The 23,102-nt window shown below is 45.7% G+C and overlaps 1 protein-coding gene across 9 annotated transcripts in view; it reads left to right on the forward strand.

Moving 5' to 3' along the window:
• The window catches only part of ARHGAP26 (Rho GTPase activating protein 26), a 509,638-nt gene that overhangs the window by 475,629 nt on the left and 10,907 nt on the right, over positions 1 to 23,102 (forward strand). For 2 of the 9 annotated variants that reach the window (XM_074381099.1, XM_010338421.3), the window contains exons 21-23: positions 935 to 1,210; positions 7,656 to 7,747; positions 16,144 to 22,483. The exons of 1 other annotated variant lie outside the window; for it this stretch is intronic. In XM_074381099.1, the coding sequence (XP_074237200.1) occupies positions 935 to 1,210; positions 7,656 to 7,747; positions 16,144 to 16,232 (457 nt within the window). In that variant the 3' untranslated portion in view covers positions 16,233 to 22,483. Of the gene's footprint in view, positions 1 to 934; positions 7,748 to 16,143; positions 22,484 to 23,102 lie in introns of those variants that run through there. 6 more of the 9 variants (XM_039467604.2, XM_003920551.4, XM_074381103.1 and 3 more) reach the window with 6 other exon arrangements.

Genomic DNA, 23,102 nt, shown 5'->3' on the forward strand with positions numbered 1-23,102 from the left:
GTTTCTGTCAGTCATTGGTGTTTGCACTGTGACTTATGATTTCAGAGTTGCGAAGGTGCTTGTGTAATTTGTGGAAATAAGTCAAAGGGCTAGCACAACCGATTAAAATCCACAAGCCACATTTCAGTGAGTAATTTCAACCTTTCCTCTCCAAACTTTTGATTAGCCACCCGTCAAAGAACAAAATGGACAAATTGAAGGTTTCAGTTCATTTTTTTCATTGCCTTCCCTCTGGGGCTTTTTCTTTGAGCATCATAATGCCCAAATTCCACGAAAGGAGAAAGGGCAAGCCTGGGCAGCAAACCTCAGAGGAACCGCATTCTGCTGGTAATTGCACACCGCCTCCCAAGAGATGTGTCCGTATTCACCTCCATTGGCTATCGCTGTCTTCATGCAGTACTTTGAATCTCCAGTGGCACACAGCCCATCTAGTTAAAAATGCAAACAGGAAATTATTTTCTCACTGAATGGCCTTTGTGGCCCAAAAGAAAAAAAAAATGGTCATTTCTGCTGAGACATAACTTGAAAAACACTCCCACAACAGTGGAAGCTAAAGGCTCGTTATAAGCTAGCCCTGCATCAGAACAAGGCTGGTGATAGGAAGTAGGTGTGGGAACTCGTGTGCATGGGCTCAGGGCATTTGTCACCAATGGACATGATCGAAGAAGCTTCTGTCACCTGAAAAGCAGTTGTTCTGCAGGGCAGAACTTCCAGGGCAGAGCTTGTTTATGCTCCGAGGAATTACAGAACAGACGTTACCAGGACACGGAGGTTTGGTCTGGAGGAAGGTGACATGACCCTGACAGCATGTCCCTGGGTGTCAGTGCTCCTCTGCTCTGCCCAGCTTTCCGTCATCCGGCCTCCCATGACCTCATGTGCTCCCATTGTGGTTTCCCTGTGTGCTGACAAGTTTTCTGGTTGTTATGTCTTGCAGCCCCCCGAATCCAAGCCCAACTTCACCCCTCTCGCCATCTTGGCCCATGTTCTCGGCGCCATCCAGCCCTATGCCCACCTCATCCACGTCCAGCGACTCATCCCCCGTCAGGTCTGTTGCAGGGTTTGTTTGGTTTTCTGTTGCTGCCGTTGTTCTCTCATTGGCTTGGTCCTCTCTTCATGCAGTGTTCAGCCTCCTCGTCAACTTTGTTCCCTGCCATCCAAACCTGCACTTGCTTTTTGACAGGCCAGAAGAAGCGATTCGTGAAGACTCCAGGTAAAATCTCGGATGATGACCAATCTGTTCCCGTTTATCCAAAGCTGGCCAGGGACCACAAGAGGTTGCCTCTGCTCTCCTGTGGTTCCCTCCTAAGAAACCAGAGCTAAAAGGGACCATTTGCATGAACCAGCATGGCATTTTTCACACCCTTTTGCACCCTGAGTCAAGTTTCTGAATTAATCTCTCTGGTGCCTGGAGTTAGGGGAAGGAGCACCTCCTGAATCAGACTCCGGTTTTGATGGCTCTCTCAATTACGTGTGTCCTCTGTGCTTTGGTGTAAGATAACGTAAGAGGGAACAGTGTTGAGACACATGCCAGCCTTCTCTCATTTTTATCAGGTAGCATCAGGCAACGTTTGTTTGCAAGGTTGGGCCCCTTGGGCCTGAGCACTGACACCGAGTCACTGAGACCAGAGCCACTGGGTAGAGACAAATAGAACACAGAGTAAAAGCTAGAGAGACGAAGCAGTTTTTCTTAAAGTGCTCATGGCTTATGCCTCCTTGTCCTCCATGGACTCCCGGAGCCGCCCCTGCTCCCAGCATGCTTCTGTCTCTGTGTGTCATGAAGCCTGAGCTGTCCCGGGAACAGACACTACCTCTCTCTGAGGGAGAGCAGCCTGACCTAGTTCCTCTTCTCAGGGCCATGCTGTAATTTTCCCTGCTTTTGTGACTTCCACACGTAAGTTCTTTGCTCTCGCGCTCTTTGGAGAAAAGAGCTCTTTACAACCATAAGAAGAATGAATAGGGATCCTGCCGAATTCCTCTGCTGTGGAGCTCCTGAGCATGTTTCTCTCTCAAGCTTAGTCTCAGCTTTCAGACAACCAAATGGTAGAGCCCAGTTATAAGCATCAGAAGCATTTTGGGCTTTGGGATTATTTTCTCTTCCATCTTTTTCTCCAAAGGGTGGATCCAGCAGAGAGGCTTAAATAATTTATGAAGCCGAGTTTCACTTTTAGAAAAAAAGAAAATCCCATGCTATTTATTTATATACAGATACATACATTACTTTATTCCCTACTAGCCACTTACACATCTATCATTTCATTCTATCCTCATGTGAGACTAAGAAGAGAAATGGGGGCCGGGCGCGGTGGCTCAAGCCTGTAATCCCAGCACTTTGGGAGGCCGAGGCGGGTGGATCACCAGGTCAAGAGATCGAGACCATCCTGGTCAACATGGTGAAACCCCGTCTCTACTAAAAGTACTGAAAATTAGCTGGGCATGGTGGCGTGTGCCTGTCATCCCAGCTACTCGGGAGGCTGAGGCAGGAGAATTGCCTGAACCCAGGAGGCGGAGGTTGCGGTGAGCCGAGATCGCGCCATTGCACTCCAGCCTGGGCAACAAGAGCGAAACTCCGTCTCCAAAAAAAAAAAAAAAAAAAAAAAAAAAAAGAAGAGAAATGGGCTGAACCCTTCTGTAGAAAAAGAAAACTAAAGCACAACGAGGTGACTTGGACACAGTTACATGACTAAGAGCCAATCCAGAATTCAGGGCTTCTCCCCCACAGCTCAGCACTCTTTCCTCCAAACACGTGGGTAACCCCAACTTTGAGTTTTTATGCCACTCCCAGCCTAGAGCCTGGCTTGCTCTTTTAGGTTTTATACAGCTTCCTACCTGGCTTTGTCCTGGATGATGGGAAGGAGCTTTTCAGTATGTTCTTTTTTTTTTCTCACTCTGTAAATAAGAGAAATTTTCAGATCATGTCTTCCTGACATTCTAGTAATTTTCCAGTCATTTCTTGGACATCTTCTGGGCACTTCGGGGGACATTAACTTTCTAAGATACCAGAAATGACATGGATTATTCTCATTAGAACATGAGGACCTGAACCATAGGAAACTAAGTGACCACAGACACGTCAGCTTCCAAAATACCTCACTTGCTCATTAGAGAAACTTGGGCTTTAGGAGAATGCAGTTCCTTCATTTTTATCAAAAAGGAGTGAAATTTTCAAAATATTGGCCCCTCGGACAAAATGGGTTAAGAGACCCAAGACAGTGGAATCACTCAGCTAAAATCCTAAAACGTTCTCTCTGCCTTGATGGTACTCACTTTTTTGTGTGTCTGAGCTCTGGGGCCCTGTTTCTTAGGAAGTGTCTCTACCTCTTCACTCCTTTTCATCTCCCAAAATATTACCATACTGTTTTTCCTTCCTACTCCTTTCTGCCTCTCAAAGCATTTCCAGATTGGCAGAGGACAGTGGCAATACAATCGGCTCATCTTGTGTATTTGGGGTCACAGTTAGTCAATACCTCCTCCCCTGGCCATTGTTAGAATTGTGCCATTTGGACACCTTTAGGAAGCTGCCCTCTTGAAATAGTCAAGGCGGGCCAGACGCAGTGGCTCACGCCTGTAATCCCAGCGCTTTGGGAGGCTGAGGCAGGCAGATCACCCGAGGTTAGGAGTTCAAGACCAGCCTGGCCAACATGGTAAAACGCTGTTTCTACTAAAAATACAAAAATTAGCTGGGCATGGTGGCAGGCGCCTGTAATCTCAGCTACTCAGGAGGCTGAGGTGGGAGAATTGCTTGAATCTGGGAGGTGGAGTTTGCAGAGATGGCGCCATTGCACTCCAACCTGGGTGACAGAGCAAGACTCCATCTCAAAAAAAAAAGAGTCAAGGCAGAGTTGGGCTAAATGTGTTTTCCCAGGTGAGCACAGATAGCAACACTGCTGGGGAGCTAGCCCATCAGCGGAACAGAGAGGACCCAAACCCATACACTGCAGTGTACAGCAAAGAGGTGGTGATATACACCCGTTATTAGTGGGGCCTCCCCCAAATCTACTTCCAGAGCATGAGGCTTCAGACTTTCTTCCCTGAGCAAAGCCTTTAAAAGTAAATACTGAGTTAGCCCTAATCAGTGGCCCCATGAACTGAATGATGTTTCCTCTGGAAATTGCTTCCTGTCTGGATTAGTCTGTTTTCATGCTGCTGATAAAAACATACCCTATACTGGGAAGCAAAGGTTTTTAACAGACTTATACAGTTCCACATGACTGGGGAGGCCTCACAATCATGGCAGAAGGCAAGGAGGAGCAAGTCACATCTTTCATGGATGGCGGCAGGCAAAAAGAGAGCTTGGGCAGGGAAACTCCCGTTTTTTAAAACCATCAGATCTCATGAGACCCTTTCACTATCACGAGAGCAGCACAGGAAAGATCCTCCCCCATGATTCAGTCATCTCCCACTGAGCCCCTCACACAGCACGGGAATTATGAGAGCTACCAGATGAGATTCAGGTGGGGACACAGAGCCAAACCATATCACTGTCCCCGCTTCAAACCATTTGTAGAGCTTGTTTGTTCAAGCTCAGGAAGAAGATGCCTTTTGCAGCACAGTAGAGAAAGGGTGCGGGAGACACCTTCCCTCCATAGTTCCTATTTCTTCCACTTGCTCATCCCTCCCCCCAAAAAGCCTGTAGTCCCAAACCCGTAACTTGCATTTGCATAGGGGTCCCTGGAAATTATGCCTAAATGATCGACCCCTCGCCACTTGCCAGTCTAGCGGGCCCCACCTCCCTGTAGTGCCATATGATGGAGAATGGGTCATCATTTTGCAAGGCTTGCAAGGGCATTTGAGGAAAACTCCTCTGAGTGTTTTCCAGGCCTTGTGCCATGCTCAGAGGCGAAAATTTAAAGGGAACTAGCAGGAGAATCCAAACATGTTCATGCCCGTAAAGGCCCCGCTGAGGTCTGAAGGGCTCTGACCGGAGCAGCTGAAAACTACCCCAGGCTCTCTGTATCCCGTTTTGAGATGCACTGTGGAGAGCAGGAAGCCAAAGAACCAATGATGCCTGGTGGAGATTTTTTATTTTTTTTAATCAGAGCCAAAACCTACAAACACAATCTCTGCCAACAGGATTTGTCTGTTTTGGTAGGAACCCTACCTAAAGCAAACCGCTTAAGGCCTTTGAGAAGGAGTTACGGGGTACTGGACTTGTTGGGCTGACAAGCTTTTAAGAAGATAAGACTTTTTTGGTAGAGTTGCCAGATTTAGCGAATAAAATAAAAAATACCGCATACCCAGTTAAATTTGGATGGTAGATAAACAACACAGATGTTTTTGTATACAAATGTCCCATGCAATATTTGGGACATAATGTATACTAAAGAAATATTTATTGTTTAATCTGTCATCCAAATTTAACTAGGTGTCCTGTATTCTATCTGGCAACCCTACTCTTGGGGAACAGGAATGGCCCCCTGTCATTTCTCCCGTTTTTGTGCCTAACCTAAGGCAGTAGAGGGAGATTTCAAGGGAAAAGGCCGTCCCATAGACTGTTGGTTACCTATCAACTTGAAAAGAAAACAAGGCCCTTTCTTGGCCTTTGTTTTAATTTTTTTTTTTTTTTTTTTTTTTTTTTTTTTTTTGAGACAGGATCTTACATGGCCCAGACTAGAGTACAGTGGTGCAATCTCAGCTCACTGCAGCCTTGACCTCCTGGGCTCAAGCATTCCTCCTGCCTCAGCCTCCCAAGTAACCTGGACTCCAGGCGTGTCCCACCATGCCTGGCTAATATTTTTATTTTTTGTAGAGATAGAGGTCTCCTAGTCTAGTCTTGAATTCCCGGGCTCAAGCAATCCTCCCACCTCCCAAAGTGCTGGGATTCAGGTGTGAGCCACAGTGCCTAGTCTGTTATTTTTGTAATATGCTATGTTATTACCACTTCATTACTCAATTCCAAAAACCTAATATCAATGGAATGTTACTCCTTTTAAATGATAATCTTGGGCACCTAAGACTATTCCCTTTTATTTCTGCCTGCCAAATACCTCTGCTGCTTTCCTGGCTTGCCCATGTATTGTCCCATTACCTTTATTTAATGAGATGAATAAGTAATGTCTGCAAAAATCCAGCCCGAGGAGCCTTGCCTCAGACACTGTTTCCCTTAGTTTTTATTCCCCCTTCCCTGGTCTCTTTGCTTTTTACCCACCTGCTCTGCCCTAACCTCAAAAGGCAGAAATACTGCCTCAAAACCTGGTCTCTGAGACCCTGGCTAATGTGAACTGGAGTCTCCTTTCACCTTCAATGTCCTAACAGTTTCCATATGCCTGTCAGTAGAGTCTTTTATCTGTTTTAGCACTTTTCACAGCCAAGTCACTCCTCCTCTCTGCTTCCTAGCACCCCCAAGAAAAGCCTCTTATGTTCCTCCCTGGAAAGGTGCACGAAGGATGTTTGACCCTTGCTGGCCAACACGCAGACTTGGTGTCTTTGGATCACAGACTATGTCCCTTGTCCTGAACTTTATTCTTTCATCATAATTAGACAGGAAGAGGTGTTTTCCTGTTGGAGCTGAGGAATACTAAAGGCTCTTCTTTCCTTCATTCCCAGGGGTCCCTCTTCATTTTCTCCTATTTTCCTAATGATTTCCCACCTGGACATCATATCTTGGCTCCAAGAAAACCAGAGGGAACAGCAGTAAACTGCGCCCCAGGAATAAATTCGAGATAACCTTTACTCTGATGACCTTGCACAATGGAGACCATGTGGCTCACAAAGCCTAAAATATTTACCACCTGGCCCTTTGCAGAAGTTTACCACTCTCTGCTCTAGAACAGTGGTTCTCAACCCTCATTGCACATTGGAATCACTTGGAGAGCTTTTTAAAAATACCGATGCCTATGTAATATCTGCACATCTGGGTAGAAGCCAGACATCTGCATTTTCTAAATGCTCCTCAGTGATTCGAATGCACAGTGAGAGTAATTGTCAACTCTCACCTGACATGAGAAGAGCAAAAGCAAAACACCTTGTGTCCCCCTCCCTTCTTCCTTCTCCCCACACTCCCCATACAGGTGCACGTGTGTGCTCATGCGCACACATGTGTAATTGCCCTCACACACCTTGTCTGTTCCCTCCCCTGGGGGTTGGAGAGCTCCAGTTCTGGAATCCTGCCCCACCAGCAAGACCCAGCCTGGTAAGAACTCAAGAACATCTGGGGGAACTCGTGTCCACCTGTGGCCTGGAACTGAAACTTGGCTTTGCTGGAATTTTTCCTTTTTAACTCACTGAGCATTGCCAGCTTTCAACAGGGTCTGTTGGGAGTGTGTTCCCCAGAGCAGCTTGGAACTTTTTTTTCTGACCCTGCCTCCCTCCCCTCCCCCATCACTTTTGCTTCCAAAAAAAAAAAAAAGGGGGCCCAGCCTGCCCTCCTGCTGTTTGGCTGTTATAACTCCCAGGTAAAGTTTTAACATGGCACAAGGTGACCCCACAGGAAGGGTACTTTCTGGAAGCTTATGGCTTTTCTCTGAATTTTTCTCATTTTTCTCCTGTGACCTTTGCAGCTTTCCCACCTCATGTCTTGCCATCTGGCTGCCTTGCCAGGCACTTCCCATGAGAGGGGACTAGGTAGCTTACAGGGAAAAGGAAGAAAAGAGATTAAATGTCTGGGGCTTTCTAAGGGTTTTTTCAAAAACGTTAAATAAACTCCTGTTTTCACACAGCACACCGTTCCGGAAGGCAAAAGCCTTGTATGCCTGCAAAGCTGAACATGACTCAGAGCTTTCGTTCACAGCAGGCACGGTCTTCGATAATGGTGAGTTTCTCATCTCCTCACAAAGATATGGGCAGGGGGCGGGCGCAAGGGGATCACATAAATAACTAGCATTTTCACAGTTCCTCCCTAGGGAAAATCTCAATGCAATGGGTAAGAACAAAAAACTGAGAGAGAGAGAGAGAGCGAGAGAGAGAGAGAGAGAGTGAGTGTGTGTGTGTGTGTGTGTGTGTGCGTGTGTGTGTGTGTGTGTGTGTGTGTATTGGTTTCGGGAGACACTGTGAGGAATGGACTAATGTAATCAGCTCTGAGTTGAGTTGTTACCACAGTAAATGAGATTGTGCCTGCAGAAGACCCAGCCCAGAACTTGGAAGTGGCTTTGAGAGATCATACACACCACATGTTTAAAATGGTACTCAACACATATTAAGTATTCAATAAGTTAATATTTTTATTATTAAGACCATCATCATCATTGTATCCATCTTCAAAAAAGGCCCTGGTGCTCTTATAGTTCACAGTGACAGTTTTTCCTTACTTTTGTCTGGGCAGTGGATGCTGGCACCTGCCTCCATGGGTCCTGGCTACTTCTGTAAAGGTCTTACATTCCAGGCCAGAGCAGAGATGGGTTCCTGGGGACCAGCCCTTGACTGTACGCAGGTCCAAAGAGGCTGTCATTGTGTCTGCCCAGCCCCTACACTCAGCATAGCAGAGGTATCTGCCAGGCACGGGTAGACAGAAGGGGGAACAGGGGACAGAGCACGGGGGTTTCCCAGATCACACAACTTTTGGCCTTCTGGGTCAGCAGGAGGGGGAGGGGTTACTCCAGAACGGCATGTGGCCTTCTGAGTCTGCATTCCCTTTTATAGTTCTCAAAGCCTCAAGCAGTGTCCTTAAATCTTTGCTCCATTAACTCTCATCTGGGCCCTTTATAAATCAAAGCGCACAAACAGGCAGCCCAGCCACCTCTCCTGTCCATGGCTGGTGCTTGCAGGCCCCAGCAGACTGCAGGTGCAGTGGGTCTGCTGAAGGCTCCAAAGCCATCTCACTGGTGAGTGTCCCCAACATAGGCCCAGGCGGCGGAGTCCTAGTCCTGCCATAACCTGACATGGCTCTCACGGAAGACAAACCAGATGGCCTGCATTGCTTGGGCTTCTGTGCCCTGCTTCGTCAGCAGAGAAGGGCCTTCCGCCTGTATATAAGCAGGATTTGAGAGATTTCTACATTGGCAGGTGAATCCAGGGCTTAAAGGTCCGTCTTCTAAGTCCCACTTCACTGCTCACATGGGCAAGAGATCATCGTGTTCCTATCAGCCATTCCCTCTGACAACACAAAGGACTCCTGCTTTCAGGGGCAGAATTGTTTTCAACTATCAAAAGTTATGTATATGCTTCTATTTTAGCTGTGATTTCTTTCTGTGAGGGCAGCCTTCTTCCATTTTCCAACAGTTTATTAAGATAGCCACACAACATACAATTTACCCATTCAAAATGTACAATTCAGTGGTTTTTAGTATATTCAGAGTTGTGCAACCATCACCACTATGTAATTCCAGAATATTTTCATCACCCCCAAAAGAAACCCTGTATTTTTAGCAGTCATGCCCTATTCACCACAGCCCATTTCCATCCAGCCTAAGGCAACCATGCTTCTACTTCGTCTCCCTAGATTTGCCTGCCCTGGACATTTCATACAAATGGAATTATACAGTATATGATCTTTGAAACTGGCCTCTTCACTTTGCATAATGTTTTCAAGGTTCATCCGTGCAATAGCATTTGTCGGAGGCTTGCTCCTTTTTGTGTGCGATGGTATGGATACAGCACATTTTATTTAAGTTCATTCATCAGTAGATGGACATGTTGTTTCTACTTTTTGGCTACTTGAATAATGCTGCTGTGAACATGAGTTTTTGTGAGGGCATAGGTTTCCAGTTCTCTTCGGGATACACCTAGGAGTGGGATTGCAGGGTCATATTAACTCTGTGTTTAAGTGTTTGAGGAAACACCAAACTGTTTCACAAAGAAGAGGCAGGAGAATCGCTCGAACCCAGGAGGCGGAGGTTGCGGTGAGCTGAGATGGCGCCATTGCACTCTAGCCTGGGCAACAAGAGCGAAACTCTGTCTCCAAAAAAAAAAAAAAGAGAGAGAGAAAGAAGTTGCACTGTTTTATGTTCCTGACTTCTTTCATTTTTAAGTCTTTCTGCAGTGGCTTAAATAGTTAAGCATAAAGAGGAAAAAAGGCAAGAAGAGAAGAGAAGCCTGGATGACTGTTAACTACCAAGTCCTTTTTTTTCCCAGCAGAATGTCCTTCAGCTTCCACAGCCATATTCATGGCCACTTCCAAGCCCCAGCCAGCTCTACCTCTCACCCGGGCACTGCCACTGGCCACCTGACACATCTTGTCACTTCCACTCTTGCTCCCGTCACCCCTTCTTTACATAGCAGTGAGAGTGATCTTTGAAAAATGGAAATCGCATTAAAGTCCTTCAGGGGCCTCCTGTTGCTCTGAGAATTACTTACAAGGCCCAGTTTCTGCCCCTCTGACCTCTCCCCGTCACTTGACATACTGCAGCCTCATGAGCCTTCTTCATGTTCTCATTTAAATAAGGTCAACAAACTATGACCTGCCGGTCAAATCCAGCCACCTGTCACCTAGCAGGTGCTGTATCTGCTGTCGTCCACAGCATGGTAATCATTATAAATCCTGTATGTGTTGGTAGATGAGACCAGAAGGGAATTTTGGTGGATCGAGTGAGAGGCCTTACTCCAGCCTTCCTGTGGTCTCTAGGAGTCATGGCAGAGTTCACTGACCCTGGTTTGTTTTTAACCAGCCTTGACAGTGACCTTTCAAATTCCCTGAGGAGCAGAAGGCCAAATTAAACCTGAAAGAAAACACCTCTGAGCTGCAGTAGAAAATGGACCTGATGAAATGTTAGCACATTTTCTCAATTGGGTTAGCTGAAAATATGTTATTAGGTCTTCTTTCCAAAGGAAAATGCTTACATAGACCCTCTTCCTCCCCACCCCCTCACTTCTATAGGAGCAAAGGCGGCCTTACAGAAGAACAGTATTGTTCTGTCAGGCAGGGAGGTCTTTTTCCTTGTTCCATCACTTGTTAGTTTACCCTGGGAATATTAGGTAAGGGCTGTTTAATTTGTATGCTGTGTAGCTGGCAGATTAAATCATCAAACCAATCAGAAGAAAGTGTGTGTGTGTGTGTGTGTGTGCGTGTGCGTGTGTGTTTCAGGATTAAGAAGAATGAATAAGAGGAAAAGGGAGGGGCCTGTGAAGGAGAAAGTCTTGTTTTGTAATGATTAATCGCAAAGCCTTTGGATTCCAGGGGCCCCTACTGTGACTCTGGAGTGGCTACTGCTGTCAGCTCATGGACTTTGTGCAGTGGGAAAGGATGTGCAATACCTAGAAATAATTCCAGTGTCAGCCCTGGCCAATCTACTGGGAAACTGTCCATTTCGGCAAGAACACCTCAGACAGTAATTGGAAAGAGAAATAGCTCACGTTCTCAGTAACATTAGTCATCTTGAAGCCACGTGATTCGTGATACCTGGAAAATGCACATGGCAGTCACTAAAATTGGGTTCTAGGGATACTTTTAACAAGATTTGACAGGAGCTGAATCCATTCATTCCCATGGTATCTGACACAGCACCACCTCACAGCAGGGCTGTCCCAAGTTTCCTTTAGTGATGGAGAATATCCTCACTGGGGAGCCGCCAAGCTGCCTAGGAAATGGGTTAACAGGAGAGCAGTCAGGGATGTCCTTCAGCTTCCCTGCCATCGTCGCTGCCACACCCAAGCCCAGGCCACCTCCACCTCTCCCCGGGACGCTTCCACTGACTGCCAAACCCATCTTGTCGCTCGCTTCCACAACCCCTTCACACAGCAGCAAGAGTCATCTTTGGAAATGAAAACCACGTATTTTATTCCCTGCTTAAAATCCATCGGTGGCTTCCCACTGCTCTGAGAGTTACTTACAAGGCCCTCCGGGGCCCAGTTCCTACCCTCTCTGACCTCCTCTCGCCCTCACGTACGTAGTACGGCAGCCTCTTTATGTTCTCAAGTAAGGTCAGCAAACCATGAGCTGCCAGTTAAATCCAGCCCACCACCTGTTTTGTAAATAAAGCTTTACTGGAACATAGGCACTCATGCCTTTGTGTCTGCATGTTATCTATGGCACTACAACGCCAGAGTAGAGGAAAGAGAGAGGCCCTTTGAGAAATACATGCACACCACTCTTCTGAAGTCATGTCAGCTTTTTCCCATCACAGAGCCACTGCACGTGCCCCACCCACTGCTCTAGCCTGTCCCTCTCCTCTTACTACCACCCAACAGTATATGCTTGCTTACTGCTTGATTGTCCTTCCTGGAGAGCAAAATCTTATCTGCTTGTTCTGTGCTGGGTGCACAGAAGTGGGGACCTAGCATGGCATCTGTAGCATGTGGTAAGTGCTCAGTGAACATTTGTTAAATGAGTGAATGTAAATTACCCAGGGGTCTCCACCTCTTTTAGTTAAGACTTCTTTTGGGGACAGTCAGCCACTAGAGACCTTAGTCACGCACTTGCTCCTTGTCCATGGTGAGCGAAGGAGGGCAGAAGACATGTGTTGTGTACGCAGAGTATGTTGTGTACACAGGGGCATAGCTAAGAGACAGTGGTTGGTTGGCAGGAAGCCTACCCAAGTCCCCAGCGGCTTATATTTAGTATATGCTTGCTGGCTGAAGAGCCACTCAGGCAGCTTGCGGCGATACCTTTTGTGTTCGTACAGCATGTTGGACCCTGGTACAGTTCAGTGTTGGACGTTAGTGCCATTCAGCCCAACAGGCACTTAGCATCTTTGAAGTTCGGAGCATTGGGCCAGGCAACAGCAGTAGTAGCTAAGACAACAGACTCTGGGATCAGGTGTCCTGAGCTCTGATTCGCTTGCATCATCTGCCAGCTATTACTATTTAATTTTGGCCAAGAAACTTAACTTTTCCGAGCCTCAGTTTTTCATTGGTGAAGTGAGGATAATAGCAGAACCGACTCCATAGTCATGCTGAAGATGGAATGGGGAAATAGAGGTGTGACATGCATGTTCACAGAGGGTCTGCCACCTAGCATGTGCTCAACATGTGTTATCATCCTTATCGGCAAGGGTCACACCTCTGGTTAAATGGAGGCCTGATAGAGTGGGAAGGGGGTTGGTCTCTGGAGTCAAACAAGCTGGGTTCAGATTTTGGTTCTAGTATTATGACCATGCGCAAATTAATTTACCTCTCTGAGCCTTGGTATTCCCTTCTACGAAATACAGATAATAATAGTACAAACTAAGATCTTGAGGATCAAATGAATCAATATGTCTAATACTCTAAGCACACGGCAGCTTCATAATAGATCTAAGTGTTAGCTTGTATCATTATAATTCACGAAGCAGAAGGGAGTTACTGAAGGTTGTCGAGCTAGGAAGTGCTATAATCCAAACCAAAACGTGCTGAAAAACTAGATAGACAAGCAAAGCTTAGCGCATTTGAACGGCATATAAATAGGACCCATGAATACTATGTAGGATGTTCTATGAGCATTTTAGGAGTCTGGAGGAGGAGGGAGCAGGTAGAAGGGATTCCATGGTAATATTTATGAAGTGGGGCTTCTCAAAGGCCTTAAGCAGCTAAGCCTTAACATGGAAACAGAAGACAGCAGAAAGAAGTGGCGGGGGGCGGGGGGAGGGGGGATGGGGGGGGTTGTGATGCTGCCTCCCTCCTCCATCAGTAAGTGACAATTTGTGTTTTAACTCAGAGGCATTTGGGCACAGAAAAGTTATAGCTCCCAACTTTCTGTGAGCTAGTGAAAATACAAGTTCCTTGGTCCCACTCCCAGAGATTCTGCTTTAATTGATTTGCCATGGGGCCCAGATATGTGCAGTTTGCACAAGCATCCCGAGGGTTCTGATGCACATGGTTTGACATAAGCTTTAGTAAACGCTGGCTTGAAGACTCAGCGAGTCAGCAGCCGACCCAAAGGCTGTGTTATCTTGTGATACCTCTTAGCCCCGAGTTTGGAGGGCCTCTCTTGTCCCCTCTAATTCTTCCCTGAGTCCCCAAATTGCATTGTTTAAGTGTTTCCAGCCCTGTACCCGTGCTGTGTTTGAACGGGTGACCAGGAAAAGGAGAAAAGTCTGAAGGAAATGGACTCAGAGCATCCGGTAGAGTAACAGCTCAACTCAGAGCTTTGCTGTAAAGTGGGAGGGCCCAGTTTAGGGTTTTTGTTTTGTCAGTTTGGTTACTTTATTCTTGCTAGGTCTTTTGTTTTGGAGAATGAGTTTGGTAATTTTGTTCTAAACCTTTGATTTTTTTCTGAAGCTTAGGTAGGTGGTAAGGGCCATCTGGTTTTACTAGGTTTTTACTGGAAGGGGATCTTGCTGAGCAGTCCTGATCCAGGGTCTCCTACTGACTAGCCTGCCCTGAGCATTTGCTCTGTGCCTGGCTCTGTGCAGAGTGCTTTATCCACACTAGGTCCTTTCATACCTGCAGGAACCCACAAAAGGGAAGAGAGTCTTGTTGCCAGTATGAAGTGCAGAAACGGAAGCAATCTTGGAAGCTTTGGTTGGATGGGCAGAGGGCAGGAATATTGGGGTGTTCTTTAAGAGTGGCATGGGAGAGCTTTGGTAATTGGAGAGGCCAGGTTGCTTTTAAGCTCTCTCTTCTTCCAAGGCACTTCTCTCCCAGAGTCTGTCTTGTATGGGTTGTCATGAACCCAGAGTATCCTTGCTGTTTATTCCTGAAGCCTAGTGTTCTGAAATTGGCCAGCTCTGGAGACCAACGAGTGGATGTTTGGCCTTGTCTTTTCCTGAGGAGGCACTTAAGGTGTGCCCAAAGCTGACTGACACTGGCCTTCTGGAAGCCTCAGTGCCGGTTCTGCTGCCGCCTCCCATCTGCCTCCTTTGGTTTCTGTTATTGCTTCTTTCCCGGCAAACTGAAACTAGAATTCAATAGCAGTGTCGGGGCGGAAATGCTTTTCTAAAACAAGCTCAGGAAGTCATTTAATTAGCCCAGGAAGGGAATAGGGGAAAATCTATCCTCTCCAAATAATCTTGGAAAATTGGAGTTTTCCTAACACATTAAGAGTAAATGCCTTGCCTCACCCCAGAGTGATCTACGTATCTTCAGTTGACAAGTGCAAACATCCCCCACCTCTTAGTCCCATGATTCCTTCTCTCTTCCTTCCTGCTATTGGCTACTTTGCAGACTCAGCTGGATTTTATGTAATCTTTCTAATATCACAATGGTTTCCATGGAGATGGATCATGATGTCACAAAAGTGTATATATATATTCTTTGGATACTGAAAAATCAAAGGGCAATAGGAGGAGGAAGAAAACAATTTTCCAACTGGTATTTAGAAGACGGGGAAATCTAGAGAACAGAAAAGAAAACTAAGAAAGGGTGTGAGCAAAACAGAGAAATGGCTATTCAAAGGATGTTCAAAATGACAACCACAAAAAAAAAAAAAAAACAGAAAATGTACAAGGAAATTAGAAGCAGGGGTAAGGATTTGAAGGAAAGTAAGATGGTGATTAGCAGCTAGATTGATTGATTGAGACAGGGTCTTGCTCTGTCGCCCAGGCTGGAGTGCAGTGGTGCAATCACTGAGCTCAAATGATCCTCCCCTTCAGCACTCCCCCTCCTCCAAGTAGCTAGGACTACAGACACGTGCTATCAAACCTGGCTAGTTTTTATATATTTTGTAGAGACGGGGTTTTGCCATGTTGCACAGGCTGTTCTCAAACCCCTGGGCTAAAGCAATCCACCTGCCTCAGCCTCCCAAAGTACTGGGATTACAGGCATGAACCACCAGGCCCAGCCTCTAGAAGCTGGATATCTTTAAAGACTAGTTCTTAGCAGTCTTTCATGGACACTGCACTCAGTATATAGTTGATACTGGGCAGGTAGGTGGGTGGGTGGGTAGGTGGGTTGATGGATGGATGGATGGATGGATGGATGGATGGATGGATGGATGGATACATATATGGATGGACCAGGACAATGGTTGCCCTCTTAACCTACAAAGTAAGAATCTGTCACTTCTTTATAGTTTAAACAAGGAACTTCAGAAAGTTCATGAAACCCCTAAAATTGTAAAATTTTGAATGTCTGTGTCTGTTTCCTTTTTTGTTGTGAAGAAAGTTCAGAATAGCTTTCATCAGAAGGCTTATATTCCACAAAAAGTTCAGAACTTCTGGTTTAAACTTCTAGAATGATGTAATTTAACAAGTGATTGTAATCATTGTCCAAGCTTCCTTCACACACACACACACACACACACACACACACACACACAAACCACCACCACCCCTGCACACACACCCCCCCCACACACATCTGCCACCTGCTCTATCTATAACGTCATCTCTTCTCGCTTTCTCTCCCCTTCCTGTACAGTTCACCCGTCTCAGGAGCCTGGCTGGTTGGAGGGGACTCTGAACGGAAAGACTGGCCTCATCCCTGAGAACTACGTGGAGTTCCTCTAACCGTGGGCCCCAGCAGAACTGCTGAGCTTTACATGGTATCCATGACAACTGCTGATTCCAGTGTCATAGGCCATTTCTCTTTGCCACCGAGAAATGCAGCATGACTGACTCTGTTGCTACCTGTCAACATGAATGTTTCTGTGAGCTCTGGTGTCACTCATCTCCATGATCATCTCAGCCAATACTCATGAATACTGCAAGAAACAGAAGTCAATCAGCAGAGGAGGCCATCTGATTTTGATAACTGAGAGAAAGACTTGCAAAGCTGTTTTCTCATGAGTTTCCTAAATAGGGGGCACTCATTTTGTTTCAGCGGTCCAAACGCCCAGCCTTCGGAAAGAGGAAGTCAGATAGCAGTACCCCAGAACACACTGCGTAGTTAAGTCTGATGGGGCTGGGTGAAGAAATTGGCGCCGAGATCCAGGCTGGATCTTTGCTTTTGTTTGCAGTAGGCACGCTCTCTACTCCACCTCTCAGTACTTGAGACTTGCAGTGCTACAGGCAGCTAGGTCTGTTTGCATGCAGGATGAAGAGGGCTAAAGCACTGTTTATGTAAGATCCAATCTCTCACCATCTCTAAAGCAGCCGTTGGCCATCATCAGCAAGATTCAGTCCAGTGTTCTCATGCACAGGAATACATACACCCTGCGTTTCTCCCTCCCAGGCTAGGAACCTCTTTGCCACCAAGGCTGCTATCCATCACCTAGTAACCACAGCAACCCAACCTACTCTAAAACCAAACCAAAAAAAAAAAAAAAAAATCCTCTTTGCATGACACATTTTTTTTTTCTCTTACCTTTTTGGTATACTTTTTTGAATGGTTTTCTAAGAACTCGAAGCAAAGAATGAAGGAATTAGGGTGGTCTGCTTAAGGCAGACAGGATAGTAGCTGGGACTCTTCCCTTTCTGATGAATTTCAGCAGCATCAGGATATATTTGGAGCACACTCTAGTAACCTCTTGAGATGGAATTACATAGTCTTAATATTTCTGTTCCTTCATGCCACAGACAGTTGCTTTCTAAAGGGTAAGATTCTGCCTCCCCATGGGTGATGTCATCTGACCGGTTCGCCCATGTCCTCTCATTCACCCATCCCTGCTCCCACCCTTGCCTGCCTCTAACCCACCACTGGCCCACCCCCTTGCCCTGCTGTGGGCTGCTGAACACTGGTGCTGTGGTGGTTTTCAAGGACAATTCCTACGCTAACCTTATGGCCTGTAGCTTAAAATGACGTCTGTGTTCACTGCCATTCAGAAAAAGGGAATTGTTTCTCCGTCTTTCAAGGCATGAGACTAATGTAGGTTATTGTGATTCAGGAAGAAGCCAAACGTTAGAGGGTGGGATGGGTACCCTTTGAATAAGGGAATTTGCTGGTGAAAAGAGGCTGAGTCTTATGAAGACTGCCTTGAGTGGGGAAGTTCTGCCTGGACATTTCAAATTCACTTGGCCTTCAAACAGCAGAGTCATCCGTATCTCCCACATGTGAATGTCTTTGCAAGGGTGACTAGACAAACTACAAACTGATGGACTGTCAGGCTCCCCAGGAGCCCCTTAGATGGCAGCGTTGCCTGAGTGTTTCCTGTTTCTGGAATTCCTTGTTAGGGAACTTTAAAGAAGAAAAGAAAAACTTGAATTGTGTTGAATTACTGTATCTTTTACGTTTTTTTTGTTTGTTTGTTTTTTTGTTTTTTGAAAAGATAAACTTGTAAATAGAGTGATTTGAAATACTATATGGCAAAGTTTTATATTTGATATTCTTTAAGCTAGTTGCTCATACACTTAGGCTTGGATTGCTGAACAGGTATGTTTAAGAGGGAGAGAGAGGAGGCAAGGCTGGAGAGAGTCACGGTTGCTGTCCCCACTTTGGCCTGAAGAAAGGAGAGCACATGCCCTCCTCTCTGCTGTCCTGTTGGTGGGCATGACTCATCAGTGGTGTTCAGTCTTCTTTATGTGTTTCTGAGCATTCCTTGGGCTTTGGATTTGGAGATGGGAAGAGCATCTCCAGGCAATGAGTTTTTCAAAGAGTGCCTACTTAGTAGTAAGATGAAGCTCAGGACTTAAATAGGTGGGTCCAGGCATATGATTTTTTGTTTTTCTTCTCAGGTGTATTTCTTGGTACCCCCTAGATATCAGGACAGAAAGAGATGAGTCAAATTGCTGTGCTCCTTACTTATTTCTTTACTGCACATCTTCTGAGGCTTTGGAAGTGTAGATGAGCTAGCTTGTTTTCAGATTTCATGTGCATCTGTAGGTTCTTAAAAAACCAACTTCTTAGAATCTGTAGTTCTTAATGTGCTGCTGCTTTCCCTCTTCCTAAACATTTTTAATCTCTTCCCGCTCACCTCCAATTCCCTATGATCCCAAAAGAAGAACAAGACTCAGAAGGGATGTAGATTGTGCAGTCAGAGCTTTACAGGTGGTTTGAAAGTTAACGGGTTTGTCATTGTGATTCACTACTCAGTTCATCAGCTCAAGGATTATGCGGCACTTTTCCTGGGGTTCACCCAGGAGCAAGTGAGACACTATCATTGATTCAGGGAATAAGAATTAAGAATGGACAGGACCAAGATAGAACTCAAGAAAGCCATTGGGGAAAACTTGAGAAGAAAGGGAATATACTAATAGGTTAGTTCTGTGGACTTGACGACAAGAAGACATTGGGAAATGGGGCCCCCAGGGAATGGGCATCCAAGGAGAGACCAACATAATACTTTTAACACATTTGATGGGGTTTTTTGTTTCTGTTTGTTTTTTGAGATGGAGTCTTACTCTGCGGCCCAGGCTGGGTTGCAGTGGTGCAATCTCAGCTCACTGCAACCCCTACCTCCCAGGTTCAAGTGATTCTCCTGCCTCAGCCTCCCCAGCAGCTGGGACTATGGGCATGAGCCATCATGCCCAGATAGTTTTTTGTATTTTTAGTAGAGACAGGGTTTCGCCGCAGAACTCCTGACCTCAAGTGATCTGTCTGCCTCGGCCTCCCAAAGTGCTGGGATTCCAGGTGTGAGCCACCACGGCCGACCACATTTGACTTTTGAAGTTGTCATCTGCACCATCATAAACTTACCTGGAGCTCATGTGGAGGAACAGGAGGCCAAGATCCTTGCTTTGGGAGTGCCTCACGAAGCATTCCTGTCGACACTTGGCCCCAGCTTCACTGCTTGGAAGCATGTTTCTCCCTCCTGAGTTGGCTCTGATTTGAAACCGGGGGAAACAGAGCTGCTGCCAATGGGATCTTTTAGGTAACCTCCTCCCCAGCTTCCCTGTGGCTGTGCAGTGCCCATGAGCTGCTGCCAATGGGATCTTTTAGGTAACCTCCTCCCCAGCTTCCCTGTGGCTATAACGGTGCCCATGACAGATGGCTGCTCTGTTTCCCTTTGCCCAGCCAGGCTCCCCTCCTTCCTATTAGCTACAAAACTGGATAATCTTCAGAATATGAGCCAAAGAGTAGGAAAGAACTCAAAGACGAAAAGATTTTACTCTCTCCCCTATCCACGCCCCCTACCTCTGACTCTCTCTGTGAGAATAGGAAACGTTAGGGCAGATTAGGAGAATGAATTGGTTGTCAGAGTGGAAAACCATGGCCCCGAATCCCTGAGCTTTCCCAGTAGCCTCCAATTTCCTCTGTAAGGCCCAGGGATCACTTAGCCAGAGTCTGAATCTTTTAGGAGTATTAAGGTCAGCCTCTCTTCCTTCAGGTTACTAGCAAAATTTCATAGCTAAAGAATGCCATACCAGGAGAAGATAGCTAGTTTCAAATCCCTGCCCCCAGGCAAGATAACCCTGACTTGCTGGAGACTGAAGATCTTCTCTCCTGTTTTTCAAAATAAACATACATAGGGATGGACCGTGTGCAGTGCGGCCTGCCTCGGTGTCCTAGAATTGGAGCCAGTCTTTAGCTTCATGTCTTAAGTATTTCTACGGCCAGTATGTGTCTTCTTTGTCAGACCAAACCGTCTTTTTGAACATTGATTGGTTCATTTCCTCTCGCCGAGTGCTTTTTGGACAGAGAGGCAAAGAGAAAGAATGAGCAATCAAGTATTGACAGACTGGCATTAGCAGGATGGAGCCATACTGGTGACAAGGACATTCCAAGGCACTTGCCCAGAGCTGCAGAGTTGTGTGAGCCATACCTGCAGCTAAAAGGGAAGGACTTCTACCCCCTGAGTTTCTATCGCCTGAAAATGGCAACTACTGTCTCACTAAAAGCTCTGTCTTGGCTACAGAGGCTCTGAAAGCATTCACAGTTGAGGGGGAGTGAGACAGAAACAAGAAGCCAAAGATAACCTGATCCCTGCCGGTCTGTTGGCACCTGTCATCCTCTGGCTTCTGCTCCCAAAAGCAAGTCTGGATGACTGAGTTTTGTGGACATGACGCTCCCAGAGACAGCAGTGGCCACCATGGCACCCAGAGTTTGCCCAAGTACTGAATGTTTTAAGAGCAATCATATTCCACAGGTAGGTAGCCAGCACTGCAGAAACCAAACAGCCTCTTAGCTGACTTGAAAAGGAATGACCTGGGTGTTCTGTGAAGGGAGTTATCTATCATCTCTGGTAAACTTGACAATAATCACTTACCTCGACAACCCTGCCCCATATCCCTTTATAAAGTCAGCAGGATGTCCTCTCCCACACCCTGTGCTGGTGTCTAAAAAATTTATCTTGTCTTGCTCAAATGTGTTTGGCAGCCACACCAATGAGCTGGGTGCTGAACCGCTTCTCTGTAATTGTAGCATCAAAATGACAACAGCAGCAGAGCAGTGACTCTTGCACAGTCCCACAGCATGCCTGCGACAAGACTCCAACAAGTAATTAACGTTTTTTCTCCTGCCGCCTACAGCACCTGTCTATCTAACTAAAGAGCTTCCCAAGTGGAGAGAAAGGCCATAAAGAGAATCCAGGTGTCATTAGAGTTAGTCCTGCTGAAATGTGGTGTTCCAGTGGAAGCACCTGTATTCTTGGGAGGTAAAAATGCTGGGTGCAAAGTAACACCAGGACCAGAGAGAAAGAGAAAGGGAAACCATCCTAAGGAGCTTCGGTAACTTTTTTAGAAGGATAAATACCGTTCTTACTGGGGAGAAAAATGATCACAGAAAAATTTCACAGCTAATATTTTTACAAAAGTTATGCCGGACATTGCAAAGCGAACATGTCTCTCAAGGTGGAATGGTTTAGAGAGCAAAGGCTTAGCACGGTCCTAGACCCATGTATGGGTAGCAGTTAGATTATCTCAAAATTCTCTTTAGTACAGTCAGAAGCAGAGTATTGATAAACAAAATGTCAGTTACCTGGAGCAGTACTGGAGAGGCTAAGACATTCTATATAATTCCACATCAACCATTTCTACAAACTTGTCCAGAAACGTAAAAGCAGCTTTCTTGGTTATCCAGATGCCAGAATCTACCTTGTATCTGACAATGTATATCTGTTGATTCTAAAGTATCTTTCTCTCTCTCTTTCTGTGTGTGTGTGTGTGTGTGTGTGTGTGTGTGTGTGTGTGTGTACAGCACATATTTACATCTAGGAAGACACAGACACTCATAGAGACCCACATGAGCTGGTACTTGCTGAGCCTTTACAGCCTTTAAGACTTGGAGGTTGAGAATTAGAGACACAAAACAGGCTGTTGATTGCCTATTAAAATGATCAAAGATGTAAACTCAGTGCCATTTTAAAACTGTGTTTGTATTTATCAAATGGTTACTATCTACAGCTATATTCTCTGTTAACTTATTTAAAATCATGTTGCAAAAAAGATCAAACCCATGAATGCATAGTACCTACGGCTAGTGCTTAAAAGCACTCTAAAAGACATTTTATCCATATTTCAGAAAAGAAAATATTTGCATGTTTAATTCATAATTTAGGCTACCTTTGAGTATACTGTAAAGTGCTGTGTGATATATCAATAAAGTACTTATTAATGGCACTTTAATGTTGTCTTTTAAAATAACGAATAATGCACTGTTCTAAACTTCAGTATTGCCTATTGACTGATGCATAGAATCCAATGCTGTAATTAGAAGGTAATCTGTGACTAGAATAGAACTTTGTCCCTGTTAGTATCCCTGTTGCCATGTTCAGGCTTTTAAAAAATGTGCTTTTGTGTCACAAAATATATCTATAAAGAAAACAATTTCTGTTCAGAGGCCTCTGAAACTTGGTTTTCTTACATTTGGTTGGTGTATGTGACAATCCCTATGAAATGAGTGGATGTATGGTTTTTGAATTAAATGCCTTTTCCATTTGGTGGTATCTTTGTTGAGTTTCTGATAGAGTTTGACTCAATACATATTTTAATGTGTCTTCAAATAAGTATATATAGACAATGATGAAAGGTCACAAGTCTTGGCTCCTGAAGGTTTTGGTGACAACCACAGTGCTGATTTCTGATGAACTCTGAGAAGCATTGCTTTCCATTTAGGAAGCGGTCAGATGCTCGGAAACCTGAGAATTTGCTCATCAGGCATATTAAACAACTGAGCCCGAAGAGTCATAGTCCACTTCACATTTCTAACGTATTTCTCTTAGAATACATATTGTTTTATGCTTCCTAAATTTGACTTTCTAATCACCTGTTTTCTGGAACCTCATGAACACAAGGATGGAATCATCAGAGCCAGAACACAGGCAGTGCCCCCCGCACAGCTGATTTGTTAATCAGTTGTTTAGAGATCGTCGCGTGCTGTCCCAGGCAAACCCAGATCATTGAGTCTTCGCCTTCATCATGTCCCTTCCAGATATGTTCTGAGTGGCACCCTGGGACCCAGGCGTCCAGTGAGCTCCCAGCTTCCACTGCATACACAGAGGGCTCTGACGTGCTCAGAGGAGGGGGGAGGGGGAGGCCAGGGCTCCCAGGGAGTGAGAGTGAGGC

This window comes from Saimiri boliviensis, chromosome 1 (genome assembly GCF_048565385.1).
Source record: "Saimiri boliviensis isolate mSaiBol1 chromosome 1, mSaiBol1.pri, whole genome shotgun sequence".
NCBI classification, from domain to species: domain Eukaryota; kingdom Metazoa; phylum Chordata; class Mammalia; order Primates; family Cebidae; genus Saimiri; species Saimiri boliviensis.